General features: G+C 40.6%; 1 protein-coding gene across 5 annotated transcripts in view; it reads right to left on the reverse strand.

The window, feature by feature from the left end:
- Positions 1 to 5,235: 5,235 nt before the first annotated feature.
- Positions 5,236 to 17,515, reverse strand: part of VWA8 (von Willebrand factor A domain containing 8) — a 274,959-nt gene continuing 262,679 nt past the window's right edge. For all 5 annotated transcript variants that reach the window (XM_050946839.1, XM_050946858.1, XM_050946824.1 and 2 more), the window contains 3 exons: positions 15,397 to 15,495; positions 13,435 to 13,673; positions 5,236 to 8,768 (listed from right to left, as the gene is read on the reverse strand). In XM_050946839.1, coding sequence (XP_050802796.1) covers positions 8,660 to 8,768; positions 13,435 to 13,673; positions 15,397 to 15,495 — 447 coding nt within the window. In that variant the 3' untranslated portion in view covers positions 5,236 to 8,659. The remainder of the gene's footprint in view (positions 8,769 to 13,434; positions 13,674 to 15,396; positions 15,496 to 17,515) is intronic.

The following is a 17,515-nucleotide window of genomic DNA, read 5'->3' on the forward strand; positions in this document are numbered from 1 at the left end:
TGACACATCAGAAAAGGGCAGACAAACAGTGACAAGTTTTTAAAGTGCTTGTACACAAATGCTAGAAGTCTAAATAATAAGATGGGTGAACTAGAGTGCCTTGTGATAAAGGGGGATATTGATATAATAGGCATCACAGAAGCCTCATGGAGTGAGGACAATCAGTGGGACACAATCATTCTGGGGTACAAAATATATCGGAAGGACAGAATAGGTCGTGTGCGTGGGGGGGAGGGAGGAAGAAGCAGCATTATATGTGAAAGAAAATGTAGAATCAAATGAAGTAAAAATCTTAAATGAATCCACATGTTCCATAGAATCTCTATGGATAGTAATTCCATGCTCTAATAAGAATATAACAGTATAGATCTATTATTGACCACCTGACCAGGACAGTGATAGTGACTATGAAATGCTCAGGGAGATTAGAGATGCTATCAAAATAAAGAACTCAATAATAGTGGGGGATTTCAATTATCCCCATATTGACTGGGCACATGTCACATCAGGACAAAATGCAGAGACAAAATTTCTTGATACTTTAAATGACTGCTTCTTGGAGCAGCTGGTACGGGAACCCACAAGGGGAGAGGCAACTCTCGATTTAGTCCTGAGTGGAGCACAGGATCTGGTCCAAGAAGTTACTATAACAGAACCGCTTGGAAATAGTGACCATAATATAATAACATTTAACATGCCTGTGGTGGGAAGAACATTTCGACAGCCCGACACTGTGGCATTTAATTTCAGAAAGGGGAACTATACAAAAATGAGAAGGTTAGTTAAACAGAAATTAAAAGGTACAGTGACTAGAGTGTAATCTCTGCAAGCTGCATGGACACTTTTCAAAGACACCATAATAGAGGCTCAACTTAAATGTATACCCCAAATTAAAAAACACAGTAAAAGAACAAAAAAAGAGCCACTGTGGCTTAACAAACATGTAAAAGAAGCTGTGGGAGACAAAAAAGCATCTTTTAAAAAGTGGAATCAAATCCTCATGAGGTAAATAAAAAGGGCTCTAGAGGTGATCCCAGCAATTACAGACTGGTAAGTCTAACATCAGTATTGGACAAATTAGTTGAAACAATAGTAAAGAATAAAATTGTCAGACACGTGGAAGAACATGAATTGTTGGACAAAAGTCAACATGGTTTCTGTAAAGGGAAATCATGTCTTACTAAGAGGTCAACAAACATGTGAACAAGGGGAATCCAGTGCACATAGTGTGTGGGCATTCACCCATGAAAGCTCATTCTCCAAAACGTCTGTTAGTCTATAAGGTGCCACAGGACTCTTTGCTGCTTTTACAGATCCAGACTAACACGGCTACCCCTCTGATATTTAGATTTCCAGAAAGCGTTTGACAAAGTCCCTCACCAAAGGCTCTTATGTAATTAAGTTGTCATGGGACAAGAGGGAAGATCCTTTCATGGCTTGAGAAATGGTTAAAAGACAGGGAACAAAGGTTAGGAATAAATGGTAAATTTTCAGAATGGAGAGGGGTAACTAGTTTCAGTCCTAGGACCAATCCTATTCAACTTATTCATAAATGATCTGGAGAAAGGGGTAAACAGTGAAATGGCAAAGTTTGAAGACAATACTAAACTGCTCAAGATAGTTAAAACCAGAGCAGACTGTGAAGAATGTCAGAAAGTTCTCACAAAACTAAGTGATATGGGCAACAAAATGGCAAATTAAATTTAATGAGGATAAATGTAAAGTAATGCACATTGGAAAAAATAACCCCAACTATACATACAATATGATGGGGGCTAATTTAGCTACAACTAATCAGGAAAGAGATCTTGGAGTCATCGTGGATAGTTCTCTGAAGACGTCCATGCAATGTACAGCAGCAGTCAAAAAGCAAATGGGATATTAGGAATCATTCAAAAAGGGACAGAGAATAAGACAGAGAATATCTTATTGCCCTTATATAAATCGATGCCCACATTTTGAATACTGCATACAGATGTGGTCTCCTCATCTCAAAAAAGATATTCTGGCACTAGAAAAGGTACAGAGAAGGGCAACTAAAATGATTAGAGGTTTGGAACGGGTCCCGTATGAGGAAAGATTAAAGAAACTAGGACTTTTCAGCTTGGAAAAGAGGAGACTAAGGGGAGATATGATAGAGGTGTATAAAATCATGAGTGGTGTGGAGAAAGTGAATAAGGAAAAGTTATTTACTTGTTCCCATAATATAAGAACTAGAGGCCACCAAATGAAATTAATGGGCAGCAGGTTTAAAACAAAAAAAAGGAAGCTCTTTTTCACACAGCACAGGCAAACTGTGGAACTCCTTACCTGAGGAGGTTGTGAAGGCTAAGACTATAACAGGGTTTAAAAGAGAACTAGATATATTCATGGAGGTTAAGTTCATTAATGGCTATTAGCCAGGATGGGTAAGGAATGGTGTCTCTAGCCTCTGTTTGTCAGAGGATGGAGATGGATGGCAGGAGAGAGATCACTTGATCATTGCCTGTTAGCTTCACTCCCTCTGGGGCACCTGGCATTGATCACTGTCAGCAGACAGGATACTGGGCTGGATGGACCTTTGGTCTGACCCAGTACGGCCATTCTTATGTTCTTATAATCAGAGTTCTCTGGCTTGTTTTGGGAGGAAGGGGGGCTAGATGTAAGCCTGGCTTCTTCTCCCAAGGCTACCTGAGACCTAGTTCCAGACTTGGGGAGGGGGCAGAGAGGACTGGTAACCATGCAGGGGACTTATGTCTATGGTCCTGTGTCACCCCAGGATTTACTCCTGGCTTATCGGGATGTAGTGGTTGTCCTCAGAGTCTCTGTTCTGCTCTTGGTCAGTTTTTTTCTGTGGCAATCATGGTTACTTGGAAAGGATAGGGGCCCCAACATGCCTATCTGACCTAGAGCCTCGTGCCCTAGCAGCAATAGGGTTAACTGAGTGGGAGCAAGCTGCTCCTGGGAAAGCTCCCTCACATCTAGAGCCCCATTTGTACTTAGCCCTGTGCTTGCACAGTGGCTCTGTCATGCCTGTAATGGGGGAGAGCTCAGCAGGAAGGAGCTGCATTAGAGGTTCTGGGGGCAGTACCACACTGTTGCAGAGCTCCCGAAGGAGGAGTAAGATAAAAGAAAAAAGGCTCGTTGGTTACTGCACATAAATGGCGATAAAGATAACAGAAAGGGATGAAGGTAAATGAAACAACACTTGATTGCTATCGCGGAGGCAGGAGACCAGTTGGTAAGCAGGAAAAGGAGGTAAGGTCAGCAGACACTATGCTGCAGCTTTGAACAGCCTCTGGGAACTGCAGAGTAAAGGAGAGCAGCCCAGCCATACCAGAATTGTGGGAGATACTGGGCTGCAGAACATACCTGTCGCAGAGTTACACCATGAGAATGTTGTGCACAATATTGAAACAAAATTTGATGGATAAATAGGAAGCTCTTCACAGGCTCACATATTGTGTCAAAATGAAAAATTGTATACAAAGGTCAGAAAGCCAAAGTTTGTATATTTTAAATCTATCTTTCTTAGCTCGGTTGTAGAATCTGATTGTAAAATAGTTCTGACATTATAACATCTTTTGGTTTCGTCTGGAATTTCCAAAAGCTCTTTGAAAGTCAGTGAAAGAGCATAACTCCTTTAGCTGCTGAAAAGTTCACGGCCGGTCTCCTTTTCAAGCCCACTTATGTGATCATCTGATCTAAACTAGTGGTTCTCAACCAGGGGTCCGGGGCCCTGTGGGGCTGTGAGCAGGTTTCAGGGGGTCTGCCAAGCAGGACCAGTGTTTGGCTTTCTGCTCTGGGTCCCAGCAAGTCTAAGTCCCACTGCATGGAGTTGAAGCCCAGAGGCCCGAGCCCTTCCACCCGGGGCTGAAGCTGAAACCTGAGCAACTTAGCTTCATGTGGCCCCCTGTGGCATAGGGCTCCAGGCCGTTTCTCTGCTTGCTACCCCCGAATGCTGGTCTTTGCCTTTACATCCAGAAAAACAGTTGTTGAGGCACACGGGGACTGTGGAGTTTTTAATAGGACATTGGTGGGGGGGGGAGCATCAAAAAGAAAACTAATCTAACCTGTATATGAAAGAGAATGTGAACTCAACTCAGAAAAGTTAACCAGTGAGAAATGGAAGATGAGAATGGGGTCATTTTTAAAAGCATATCTTTTAAGTTAGGTAGATTGTTACTTGTTCATTTGGATAATAATGTGGACTATGGTTCTTTTCAGTTTAAAGGTTATATGTATTGTTCATCCAAGTAATAACATTTCTACTATCAGAACGTAACACTGCTTCATTTCATAGCAATGTGCACACTAGCCAGAAAAATACCACATGTAAAATTTGATTTACTTACTTAGCAGTTATGCAACACTGGCATTCTAAAATAATCTGTCTATGAATCACTGTATGAGTGGCAAGGAGAACACTTTCTCTGTTTAAAGGTTAAGGCTCAGACTACTCCTTGGCTCCCAAAAACTCTGCAGTCCTTCTCCAGTTGAGTTTGCTTTGCAAGCATTTTTTTTCTAGGGGAATCTTTCTTTAATAGGGTTTAAACCATTTAAAATAAACAAGCACACATTGTTCCGTAGGAATAGAAAGGTCCAGCAACATTCTCAGTGAATAGCGTTTAGTCACTTAAGAGATTTGCTTATAGATTTTCTTTAAACTATCATTCCTTAACAGCATGAACCTAAAGGTGTTAAAATCCCATTGACTCTTCTGGCACTTGCGGGCACTCAGCATTTCATAGGAGGGATTTGGCAGCTGTGTGTATCTACCTCCTTCCTTATTAACAGGGAGATACACTACAGTGCATAGGGCCCTTGGAAGCTTAAAGCCTCCAACAGAGTTTGTGTGGTGACTAGGGACTTGGAAATGCCACACTGAGTGAATTTCATCTTAAACTCTTAATGGAAAATGTCTGTTCAGCTGTAAAAACATTTGAATGCCATGAGTGCCCCTCTTATAACAATTTGGGCAGAGACTGAAGGTGAGAAATGTTACCTTTCCCTTTCCTGAATAGTTCTCTATCAATGTCAGCAAGACAGTTTATCGGTTTATCCTCTCAAAATTATAGAAGAAAAGAAAAATAGGCAATGGGGAGTGAGGCAAAGTAAGGCTGAGGCCAAAATCCAATCACTTCTAGTGCTTCTAGGAATGGGGTTATCTCAGCCATACAGCACCCTGCTAGCCATTACTACACTTACAGCAGTGAGGAAAAACTCTATATTCAAACTACAAATAAAACAACTAAAAAAAATATCAAGCCCCTTTAATACAAACATACAAATAAATTATTGGCTGTGGTATATCTTTCTGCCTTCAGTACAAGTTAGTGAATTTTATTGGTATCAAGTAAATCAGCTTGTATGTTCTCAGCTGTAACACAAGTATTCAAGCAGTTTTGATCCATGGCTTTAAAATGCGTAGTCTCTGCAAGAAAAGCACAACCTCTACAGCTCTCACATTTGTCCCTAGCCTGACAGCAGCAGTGAAGTTTATTTTACAGATACAAAGTAGCCCAACAAACTTTTGGATAAGAACCCAATTTTGAAGACAGGGGCCATACTGCAATTCAATAGCACTGTTCCTGTTGTATGTTTGATTGTTACATCAGTTTATTAAATTAAGAAATTAAAAATATATTCTAAATTTTACAAAAGAAAACTCTGAGCTGTAGCATTACATACATAATGATTTCCCGGCATGTCTGCAAAGGAAATTAAGCTAGAGATGATAGATTGTAACTACATAAACTTCAAAATATGTAACTGAATGAGTGATGGGGTCAGTGAGACAAGATGGGTGAGGTAATATCTTTTATTGGACCAACTTCTGTTGGTGAGAGACAAGCTTTTGAGCTTACAGAGCTGAAGAAAAGCTTGTCTCTCTCACCAATGGAAGTTGGTCCAATAAAAGATAATACTACACCCACCTTATCTCACAAATATCCTGGGACCAGCACAGCTACAACACTGCTGGAGTCAATGTCAAGGATTAGCAACCTGCTCTTAATCTTTCATACTTTATTTAAGCGCTTTATACTAACACAGGGCATTTTACAAGTAACCATAAAAGGCTGCTTTAAGTTTTTAAATGTGCTTGTTTAATGCACTTTTCACATTCCAGCAGAATACATTCTGTACTCCATTTATACCATTTGCTGCAGTATGCATCATAATCCTGATGGTAATAAATACATCAGGCTGTCTCATGTTGCTTGAAATGAAAAACAACAAATATTCAGTATGATTACACTTTATACACACAATCGTTTAATGATTTTAATGAAAACCAATTAAAAAATTGCATTATTAGAGGTAGTTAAGATTATTTAAGCAAGGATGCTAATGTAACATCTGTTGCAGTAAATCAGTACCCTGCAATAACAAACAATAATACCCATGCAACGAAGCAATGATAGTTCAGTAAATAATAGATTTGTTTCAAACTTCTAAGATGGTATAATCAACAGGGAGAAAAGGAGAAGTCGTATATCCTTTTACGTTACAATAAGTCTTATTAAATCAAATGGCAATTTAAGGGGATTGTTGGTACATGTGCTTTGGTGGACTCTGGAATATTAACAAATATAGATGCTAAACAGGCAGTGCTGAAGTGAACAGCTAATCAACATGTTTCTCATAACTGTTTTAATTAAATGCATATTTGAAAGCTCTCTCATGACTTAAGGACATGGAACACCAGTGTGAGTTTGCTAAATTCTTCTATTAACTGGCTCAGCAGCAGAATTTTTTTTTGTAGATTCTAGAGGGAGGAGAAGAACAGCTGCTATTTTGATTTCTCAATGCCAGAGTGATGGATATTAAAGCAGGTGAGATATAGAGTCCAGATGGAATTTCACATTATATTATAACAATGTAAAGGGATGCTGTCAGGTCAACTATGTCCCAGAAGTGAGACACATAAGTAAAGACCCTTCCAGAACCAACTGAAATCATTTCACAGGTTTTGGGGAGTGAGGGGTGAGGAGGGGGAGTGCCTTAAATTCCACCAGAAAATGCCTTAAAAAATTCCCTTTAAGTGTTTAGGTTGTAATCGCTGCAGCATGCTGTTAGTAAATGGAATCTGAAAGTAATATTGAACAGACACTGGCTGGAAACAAAATAAAACAAGTATTTTCATTATGCCAGATGAGAGAACTGCACATAAATAAACAGCATAAATAACTAGTACATTAGATTTTAAACATTTTTAATAATCTGAGGTGATATGTTCTATACCGGGGTCGGCAACCTCTGGCATGAGGCTCGCCAGGGTAAGCTCGTTTTTGCAGTGAAGTACCACAACTTCTAAGCATGATTGGTGACAGCGCTCTTTCTTTCACCTTTCATCTCTTTATAATAGTTTGTAATAATCAACCATGGGGCAAAAGTCTTTTTATTGGTGGTGATGACAGTTAACAGTTACTTGCGGTAGGACGGTGAATTCAATTTATTAAGTATTCCAGTCTTCCTGAAGCACAGTGATTGCAAAAGTACTATTAGTTAGCTCCTATCTAGGGACTTTTATCTTCAGAGTGCAGCACAAACTTCAACCAATTTAATTCTAAAGCAAGCGTTCCTGTTTGAGAAGGTGGAGATGGGAGCAAAATACTTACAACAGAAAAGATGCACTGAGTGAGAGTGTTCTGCATTAAAAGAAGACCCCAAACACAATTTCCTACCAAAACGAAAACCACACACTTTTACTCTCTTGATCTATTTTTTCCTTTTTACTTATTTTCTTCTTTATTAAAAGTCATTTTCTGACACACAGATCTGCCCTCCAGCTTCACACTTTAGAAACCAAAACAGAAAGTGCAAAGAGCTCCTGAAATGGAAGCAAAATGTAAAAAACCATGAGCACATACAGCCCCTGGGGGGAGAGGCTCTTTCCTAGGATTCCTGGCAACAGAGAAACTAGACATCATCATCTGCTACCATGCAGTGGGAAAGCCAAGGTGGTACACCCTTCATAGGTGGGTCTTAGACCACTTTGACCCCTTTCAGCTCTGTCTTTCCAGGAAAAAATAAATTAATTTTTCCTAGGGATTTTCACTACTCTGAGCTGTGCTCCAGATCTAATAATGTACGTTTATACTGCAATGTTCTGTGCTTCCACACCATTCTATTGTTCCTGACATCCAATAGCAAAGGTCGGATGCAGGTCAGGAGGAGCAGTCTTGTTCGAATGTGCAGCTACTTGCATTTCTAATTCTGAACACAGCACACACAACAGTGGGGCAGATTAGCTGGGTCTGACTTGCACATTGCTGTACAACTTGGTATTCAACCCCAAGAAACACTGCTAATAAAACCAAGTAAAATGAGCTGCTGGCAATATATCAGCCAGAGTGATCACAAATGATGTATTATCTGTCCCTCTGTTCATTTGACACAGATATCCTGTGCACATCAACCCCCTTGAACTCTCTTACCCCTCTGAATGCAGAACTTTAAGTCACCTGCTATGCTGTACGATTTCACCAAAAATCTAAGCTACAGCATTGTTTTCGGCATTTCGATTAAAGGACTGTAATATTTCAATATGAAAATTATATTTATCAGTTTTATAGTTCTTATCTTCATCAGGCACTGATTTTGTCTTTCACCAGCCAGCTTGTTTCTGAATTGCACTTGTTACAATGTCCAATTATTTAATAGTAATGGGAACTTCTTAGGCACTGGACAACATGGTGGATGTAAAGATCTGTTGCAGGATCTGGGGGATCTGCTTGGTATCCATGGCAATAAAAGACCGGCCTGCTGGTAGCATCTTCTGCAGCCTGGGGATCAGAATGGGAAGGAAAAAAGAATTACCATTGCAAACTATGTTCCTGACAGCAAACCAAAGAGTCCTGAGAGTTCCTTAAGATAGGATGTTTTTATGTTTGAATACCTTGCTGATACATGCCATTCACACTGCTGTCACTATGCAATTAAAAGCTTGGGAAAGCAGCAGCGCAAGGAAACAAAGGGGGTTGTTATGTCACAGAGGTTTTTTCAGCAAGACAACTGACCTGTTTCTACAGATTTCCATTCTTTTGTTCCATATAAAAAATGGAAACTAGGGCAGATCACGAAGGATGAATATAGGCAAATAACACAGGAATGCAGAGGCAAGATTAGAAAAGCAAAGGCACAAAATGAACTCAAACTAGCTATGGGAATAAAGGGAAACAAGAAGACTTTTTATCAATACATTCGAAGCAAGAGGAAGACTAAGGACAGGGTAGGCCCACTGCTCAATGAGGAGGGGGTAACAGTAACGGGAGACTTGGAAATGGCAGAGATGCTTAATGACTTCTTTGTTTCGGTCTTCACTGAGAAGTCTGAAGGAATGTCTAGTATAGTGAATGCTTACGGGAAGAGGGTAGATTTAGAAGAGAAAATAAGCAAAGAGCAAGTAAAAAATCACTTAGAAAAGTTAGATGCCTGCAAGTCACCAGGGCCTGATGAAATGCATCCTAGAATACTGAAGGAGTTAATAGAAGAGGTATCTGAGCCTCTAGCTATTATCTTTGGGAAATCATGGGAGACGGGGGAGATTCCAGAAGACTGGAAGGGGGCAAATATAGTGCCCATCTATAAAAAGGGAAATAAAAACAACCCAGGAAACTACAGACCAGTTAGTTTAACTTCTGTGCCAGGGAAGATAATGGAGCAGGTAATCAAAGAAATCATCTGCAAACACTTGGAAGGTGGTAAGGTGATAGGGAATAGCCAGCATGGATTTGTAAAGAACAAATCATGTCAAACTAATCTGATAACATTCTTTGATAGGATAACGAGCCTTGTGGATAAGGGAGAAGCGGTGGATGTGATATATCTAGACTTCAGTAAGGCATTTGATACAGTCTCGCATGATATTCTTATAGATAAGCTAGGAAAGTACAATTTAGATGGGACTACTATAAGGTGGGTGCATAACTGGCTGGATAACCGTACTCAGAGAGTAGTTGTTAATGGCTCCCAATCCTGCTGGAAAGGTATAACAAGTGGGGTTCCGCAGGGTTCTGTTTTGGGACCGGTTCTGTTCAATATCTTCATCAACGATTTAGATGTTGGCATAGAAAGTACGCTTATTAAGTTTGCAGATGATACCAAACTGGGAGGGATTGCAACTGCTTTGGAGGACAGGGTCAAAATTCAAAATGATCTGGACAAGTTGGAGAAATGGTCTGAGGTAAACAGGATGAAGTTCAATAAAGATAAATGCAAAGTGCTCCACTTAGGAAGGAACAATCAGTTTCACACATACAGAATGGGAGGAGACTGTCTAGGAAGGAGTATGGCAGAAAGAGATCTAGGGGTCATAGTGGACCACAAGCTTAATATGAGTCAACAGTGTGATACTGTTGCAAAAAAAGCAAACGTGATTCTGGGATGCATTAACAGGTGTGTTGTAAACAAGACACGAGAAGTCATTCTTCCGCTTTACTCTGCGCTGGTTAGGCCCCAACTGGAGTATTGTGTCCAGTTCTGGGCACCGCATTTCAAGAAAGATGTGGAGAAATTGGAGAGGGTCCAGAGAAGAGCAACAAGAATGATTAAAGGTCTTGAGAACATGACCTATGAAGGAAGGCTGAAGGAATTGGGTTTGTTTAGTTTGGAAAAGAGAAGACTGAGAGGGGACATGATAGCAGTTTTCAGGTATCTAAAAGGGTGTCATCAGGAGGAGGGAGAAAACTTGTTCACCTTAGCCTCCAATGATAGAACAAGAAGCAATGGGCTTAAACTGCAGCAAGGGAGATTTAGGTTGGACATTAGGAAAAAGTTCCTAACTGTCAGGGTAGTTAAACACTGGAATAGATTGCCTAGGGAAGTTGTGGAATCTCCATCTCTGGAGATATTTAAGAGTAGGTTAGATAAATGTCTATCAGGGATGGTCTAGATAGTATTTGGTCCTGCCATGAGGGCAGGGGACTGGACTCGATGACCTCTCGAGGTCCCTTCCAGTCCTAGAGTCTATGAGTCTATGAGTCTATGAGTTATTGTCCCTGTTTCTGGTGTGTGAAAATCTCTGCTGAGATTAAGTACCAGTGACCAAACAAGGTACAGTATTAGCACAGCTGATCTTCTAGAAACAACTAAAAACACACTCTCTGTAGGAGGATCATTTAGTTCATTTAAAAATGTTACTATACTAACCTAAGTGTTTGGTAAACCTTAACTCCTCCACCCCACAAAAACTACTGATTTTATCTGAAGTTTTATATATTGGCTATAAATGTGCTGTTGATATTTCAGCTTCAAGGTTAAATTGAATTCATGTTTTACTACAGCTGCTAGCCCGAGGCCTAAGGTAGTCAGCCTTGTACATTTTTATTCAAAGCTTTTAATAGTATAAAAGATACACATTTCAAAATTCACATCACTAATATTTAATCAGCAGGTTTGGTGTACATTGTTTCACTGATTTTTTAAAACAAGTTTTCATTTCTATTTGTGTCCCACTGTCATTGCCCCATAGACTATAAGCTCAGTCCCAGAGATCTCCCATATGAAATGAAAATATAAACCATGTGGAAATGTATAAACCACATCGAAAGAAAAACTAATAAAAATAACTCCCCTCCCCCACTTCCCACCTAAAATTATATTTGAAAGGAAAGCTTTGCTTAATTATGCACATACATGCAGTTGTATTTCAGTGGTACTGTGTCATAGAGAATATATATATCTAGTAAATTATATCTATATCTATATCTATATCTATATCTATATATCTATCTATCTATCTATATATATATATATATCTAGTAAATTGGGCAAATTGATAACCTCTTCTCCTCATGGATGAGTGTGAATGATGAGCCCATTTTTCCAGTAGGAAAAATAAAACTCAGTCTCCAATAATATTTCAAACTAGGACTCTTTATGGGGAACACAAACAATAGATGGATGGAACCTGCAGAAATTCAATGAGTAGCAACCACTGAGCAGCTGCGTGTTCCAAACCTTTTAAAATTATACCACATGCTGTGACCGAACTCTTTCTGGCCTTGATCCTACCACCCTTTCAGTCAATGACCTTTAAAAAAAAAAAAAAAAAAGGCAGAATTGTCCCTTTAACATCAGTGGTAACTGGCACATGTTTACAATAGAGATAACAGCTTTGTGTTGCATGTACTGGCGACTGGGCAGCAGATGCAGAAGGTTGGTTTGTATAAAAGTTCCCTGTACCATCTCAAGCTATGACTAGGGCCCTACCAAATTCCTGTCCACAAAAAATACGTCATGGACTGTGATATCTGGTTTCACACCATGAAACCTGCCTTTACCCTATACTATATAGATTTCAGGGAGGAGACCAGCATTTCTCAAATTGGGGATATTGATCCAAAAGGGAGCTTCGGGGGGGGGGGTCGCAAGGTTATTTTAGGGGGATTGGGGTATTGCCACCTATACCTTCTGCACTTCCTTCAGAGCAGGGCGGCTGGAGAGTGGTGGTTGTTGGCTGGGTGCCCAGCTCTGAAGGCAGTGCCCCACCAGCAGCAGTGCAGAAGGATGGCAATACCATACCATCCTTACTTCTGCGCTGCTGCCTTCAGAGCTGGGCAGCTGGAGAGTGGCGGTTGCTGACTGAGGGCCCAGCTGTGCAGGCAGCAGCACAGAAGTAAGGGGAGCAATATCATACCATGCCATCCTTAGTTCTGCGCTGCCGCTGGTGGCAGCTCTGCCTTCAGAGCTGGGATCACAGCCAGCATCCGCCTCTCTCCAGCTATCTACCTCTGAAGGCAGCGCCACCACCAGCAGCGGCACAGAAGAAAGGGTAGCAGTACTGCAACCCTCTCTACAATAACCTTGAGACCCCTCCCCAACTCCTTTTTGGATCAGGACCCCTAAGATTACAACACAGTGAAATTTCAGATTTAAATAGCTGAAATCATGAATTTAAAAAAAAAAACCTATGACTGTGAAATTGACCAAAATGGACTCTGAATTTGGTAGGGCCCTAGTTATAATATAGGCTATGGAGCCATAAACAGAAATATAGTTAGTTTTTAGGCATCCCTCACATTGCTAACCATCTCCCGAGTTTCAGTTTAATCTACTTTGGATTAGACTTATGTACCTGTATTTTTAACTCCCTCATTAGGGAAGAATCCAGGGGTGCTAATTTGTGGCCAAAACCTTTAATTCCATACTGGATTTATGTCTTTGAAAGCCACTACCTTGGAGCCGAAGAACTGAATGGACACCCTTTTGATGCTACCAATGCCCTGAACTTGCTGGAAAAAAATTGCTGTTAAGTAGCATAAGGCCTATGCTGCCACCACTACTCATCAAACAACGTGGGACAAGAATCAGATCTTACTGACCTGTAACTTAGAGCAGAACACTATTACTTGGCCATTGCACCTACACACATTCTTCTGAAAGCACTCTTTAGATTAATGAAAAAGGCAAATCATAATATTTTTCAGGGACTAGCAGCTATATATTTACCTGTCTGCCTGGTCTCCTAAGGATCCTATGAATATGGCAAAAGCATTAACTTGAGGGTTGATGGTCAAAGTTTGGGCAAATCTTGCTGGTGGGATACCATATCGTTCAAGGTTTGCATCGCTCAAGACTATGACAAAATATTCATCAGCCTCTTCTTTGGCAATTTCACGAACAGCATGCTCCGTCCCTTCCAGAGTATGGTCTCCGCTCATACAGAATTGAGCATGGGCATGCATTATCTGGGTACACAACAAAGTCAAAAGGAAATGTACAGAGAGAACTATTCCAAATAAAACACACATTTAGTTGGTATGAGAAGGAGCAAACATTCTTCTAAACCATATTAAGTGAAACACATTTAGAAATATGCATCTTGTTCCATATTTTAGAGAATATGCGGCATTTTAGGGTTCAGTCAAAGGTTCATTTCACTCAATACAAACATAAATTCTTAAAATCCAATCTGCAATGTCAGAACTGGAAAAATCACACGGACGGAATTTAGCTTTCAGAACTAGAGAGTGAAATAAAACACTATGGTAGGCTGGAGATTGGGTTTCCACATTGCTATAGATCTGAGGGAGAATACCCTGACCAAATCCCACCTGTTCATAATGTATATTAGACTAATGGACTTCAATATGAAGTGTTATTACCAAATATAAGACTCATGATCAAATTAAAGAATTTTGTTGCCCTCTGCACTGTGGAAATTGGGTTCCCCTCACCTTTCTTAAAATGCTTTTGTCCCATACATGCCACCACCCCACACAGATCACAGAATGCCCCCATCTCCCCCCACCCCCCACAAAGACCCCTGAATGCATCTCCTATTCCACATATACTCACAACCCTACACCAGCCTCTACTTATTCTGACAGCCACCCACATATCCCAAGCAGCCCTAACATACTTCCCAGTCCACAAGCCCCAATATTCTGCACTCAGCCCATAGCCCACCACCAACTGTCCCCAGCTCCTCACTGCTGCCCCCCGACTCAGTGCTCCCAGGTTAGGGCAGCTTCTCTCAATCCCAGTCGCCCCGCTCCATGCCCTTCCCTTTCCTGGCCCATGTGCACATGGCCCCGAACCACTCACGTCTGGCCCAGCCACTCCGTCATGACAGAGGGGTGTACGCCCCAAATCTGAGTTAGTGACGTGATCTGGTGCACAGCGTGGCTGCAACACTCAGTTTTGTTTTGTTTGGCGTTCGGGGGCCTCTTTCAGTGGGGCTCCTTCATGGACAACAAAACAAGTGAACATTCGTTAATCTAAGCCTGCTCATGGTGACAATATAGACTTGAAAATTATTTAAACATATGGTTTACAAAACAAGAGACAAATGTGTTATTCTGCATAGGAGAATGTGGAGATTGGGTTTCCATTCCCTATGAATACCATTTCCTATGAAAGCCATTTCCTATGAAAAAGTCAGGGAGTTTGGTCAGTGGAAAACGCAGTTCTCCTAGTCTAATACAATGGTCTATTTCTGAAAAAAAACCCACTTCATAAGAGACACACTGATTTAGAAAAGAAAGATTTTCCCATGAAACTGCCAGCTTAAATATACAGTTCCACAGCACCATTCTGTTAATTACCTAAATTCTATGTTATATTCAGATTTTCTGTTGCTTTGATGTAGCACAGGTTTCCTAATTACATTTACAGTACATGTTCACTTCGCAATGATGGTTTAACATCTTTTCAGTCCAGGAGTTTACATACTCTTACTGCTATTACAGCACTTTATGGCTTCCAAGGACTGTACAAACAAGTATTAAGGATCACCCCCACAGTTTCCCTTCTCAATGGCTACATGTTAACAATAACCTTGTATCCCTCCTTCGCCTCCCTTCCAGCAACTTCCCTTCTCTTTACTTTTTGTATTCTGTGACCTGTAGAATTTATCCTCAGCATTGTAGAATCCTTGATTATCCAGAGCTATTTATCAACAGGATTTACCTTAATAATCTCTAATCTTTGCTTATTGTTCTTGGGAACTTTGTCACTCCCAACCAATGCAATGTTGAAGCCATCTCCTGAATGTCCAACGATATCGTACTGCAGGAAAGAGAATTAAAGTGTAATCTGTTATGAATAAGGAATGACTGCTGACTCAGAATGACATGAGGTCTGATCAAAGGCAATCTGCTTTTAACTAAAAGATAAATACTGATTGTGGTTTACATTTATGTTCAGTTTAAAGGAACTGACTACAATTTCTCACTACCACTAAAACACTTTTGCAAGATAAAATTGCCCAAACTAATGAAAATAAGCAGCAGTAACTCATTATATTTCTAGCGTCTGATTCTGACTCATTCCACCAGTTTTACAGTGGTGTTAAGTGAGATTAGAATCTTAGCTTTTCACACTGCTCATTTTATCTGTAGAGTTAAAATTTACTCCCTTCTACCTGCAATCTGGCACACAAGAAGTGGACTGTTAAAGTGTAGCTCTGAGGTTTGACAAGCTGTTTATGTGATCTCGTTCTGGGAAAAGAAAAGTGTTACACACTATTTTTTAAAATCCATCCTTTACTTTTTAGGTCTGCACAATAGATCAAAACCTATGGCTGGAAATACACAGAGGTATGAATTCCAAGAGCCCCATTATGTTTTCTGATTTTTAACAATGATAATAATAGGATTGCATTCAGCATACTTTGGGCTTAGTAGAGGAACAAATCCAATACAGTAATGGTCACACGGTGAAAGCACAGTGCTCAGTATTCAATACTATATCTCTTCCAAAAATTATATATATTTTGTCCAAAACAATATGGGTTACTTTCTAAATTACATAAAGTACAGAGATAAGGTTCTCTTGGGTTTAAAATTGTATGATTTTCGTAATGTGCTATCTCTTTGGAGCTGGACCTTCTGCTTTCTTCCCAGGATATCTGTTCTGACACCGATGTTAGCATACCAGCTTTAAGGGAGCGTTCCATATTTTGCAGCCTTGGAATACTACCCTGCTGCTTAGCACAAGACAATAATGAATGAGCCTTTCACTCTGAACTACTTGGTTCAAATTGAATTTAGATGATTTGTAAAAATAGGCTTTGAGTAGCTCCTAGACCAGGGACCTTTGGCACATGGCCTGCCAGGGAAAGGTGGTTTGTTTACCTGCCGCGTTGGCAGGTTCGGCCAATCGCAGCTCCCACTGGCTGCGATTTGCCGTCTCAGGCCAGTGGGGGCTGTGGGAAGTGGCACGGGCCAAGGATGTGTTGCCCGCCTTTCCTGCAGCCTCCATTGGCCTGGAGCCACGATCAGCCAAACCTGCGGATGCGGCAGGTAAACAAACCGTCCCGGCCAGCCAGGGGCTTTCCCTGGTGGGCCGCATGCCAAAGGTTGCTGATCCCGGTTCTAGTCCATACATCACTACAACCAAACCACAGTTTGGTATGCTTCTCATTCCTGTATGAGAGAGGTACACGACTAGTGTACATGGACAACTGCAGGTGAAGGCTAAAAGGTATTTGAAAAACTACTTGGAAGCTTGAGCACCTGGCTGCAGTAGGACTGACTTAATCAATGCTATTAGTCTCACACTTTAAGAATCATTAGCACAAAAAAGCTTAAGAACGCAGCTTCCCAAAAAACAACTATTATAAAAAGAAGTCAAATGCAGAACATCTTGGCCTTCATTTATCTTTCAATGTCTAGCAGTAGAAGTAGAACCTCAAATGCTTTTTCTTATGAATTCCATTGGGAGAAAAGATTAAGTAAGAGTTAAGGACTTTGAGTGTGACCCTGGTGGAGGTGTTTTGTTTTGTTTTTTTTTTGAACACAGTGTAAGTTACCCTCACACAGTAGCCTCACAAGCACGGCTGCACACACAAGGGAGATTAAAGAGGCTATAAACATAAAAAAAAGTCAGTAATAATGGGGGAGGCATTCTTGTTTTAGTCCTAAGTGCAGCACGGGATCTGGTCCAAGAGGTGAATATAGCTCACCCACTTGGTAATAGTGACACTAATATAACAAAATGTAGCATCCCTGGGGCAAGGGGAAACACCAAAGCAGCCCACCATGGTAGCAATTAATTTCAGAATTTCAAAAATGAGGATATTAGTTAA

This window comes from Gopherus flavomarginatus, chromosome 1, assembly GCF_025201925.1.
Source record: "Gopherus flavomarginatus isolate rGopFla2 chromosome 1, rGopFla2.mat.asm, whole genome shotgun sequence".
NCBI lineage: Eukaryota > Metazoa > Chordata > Testudines > Testudinidae > Gopherus > Gopherus flavomarginatus.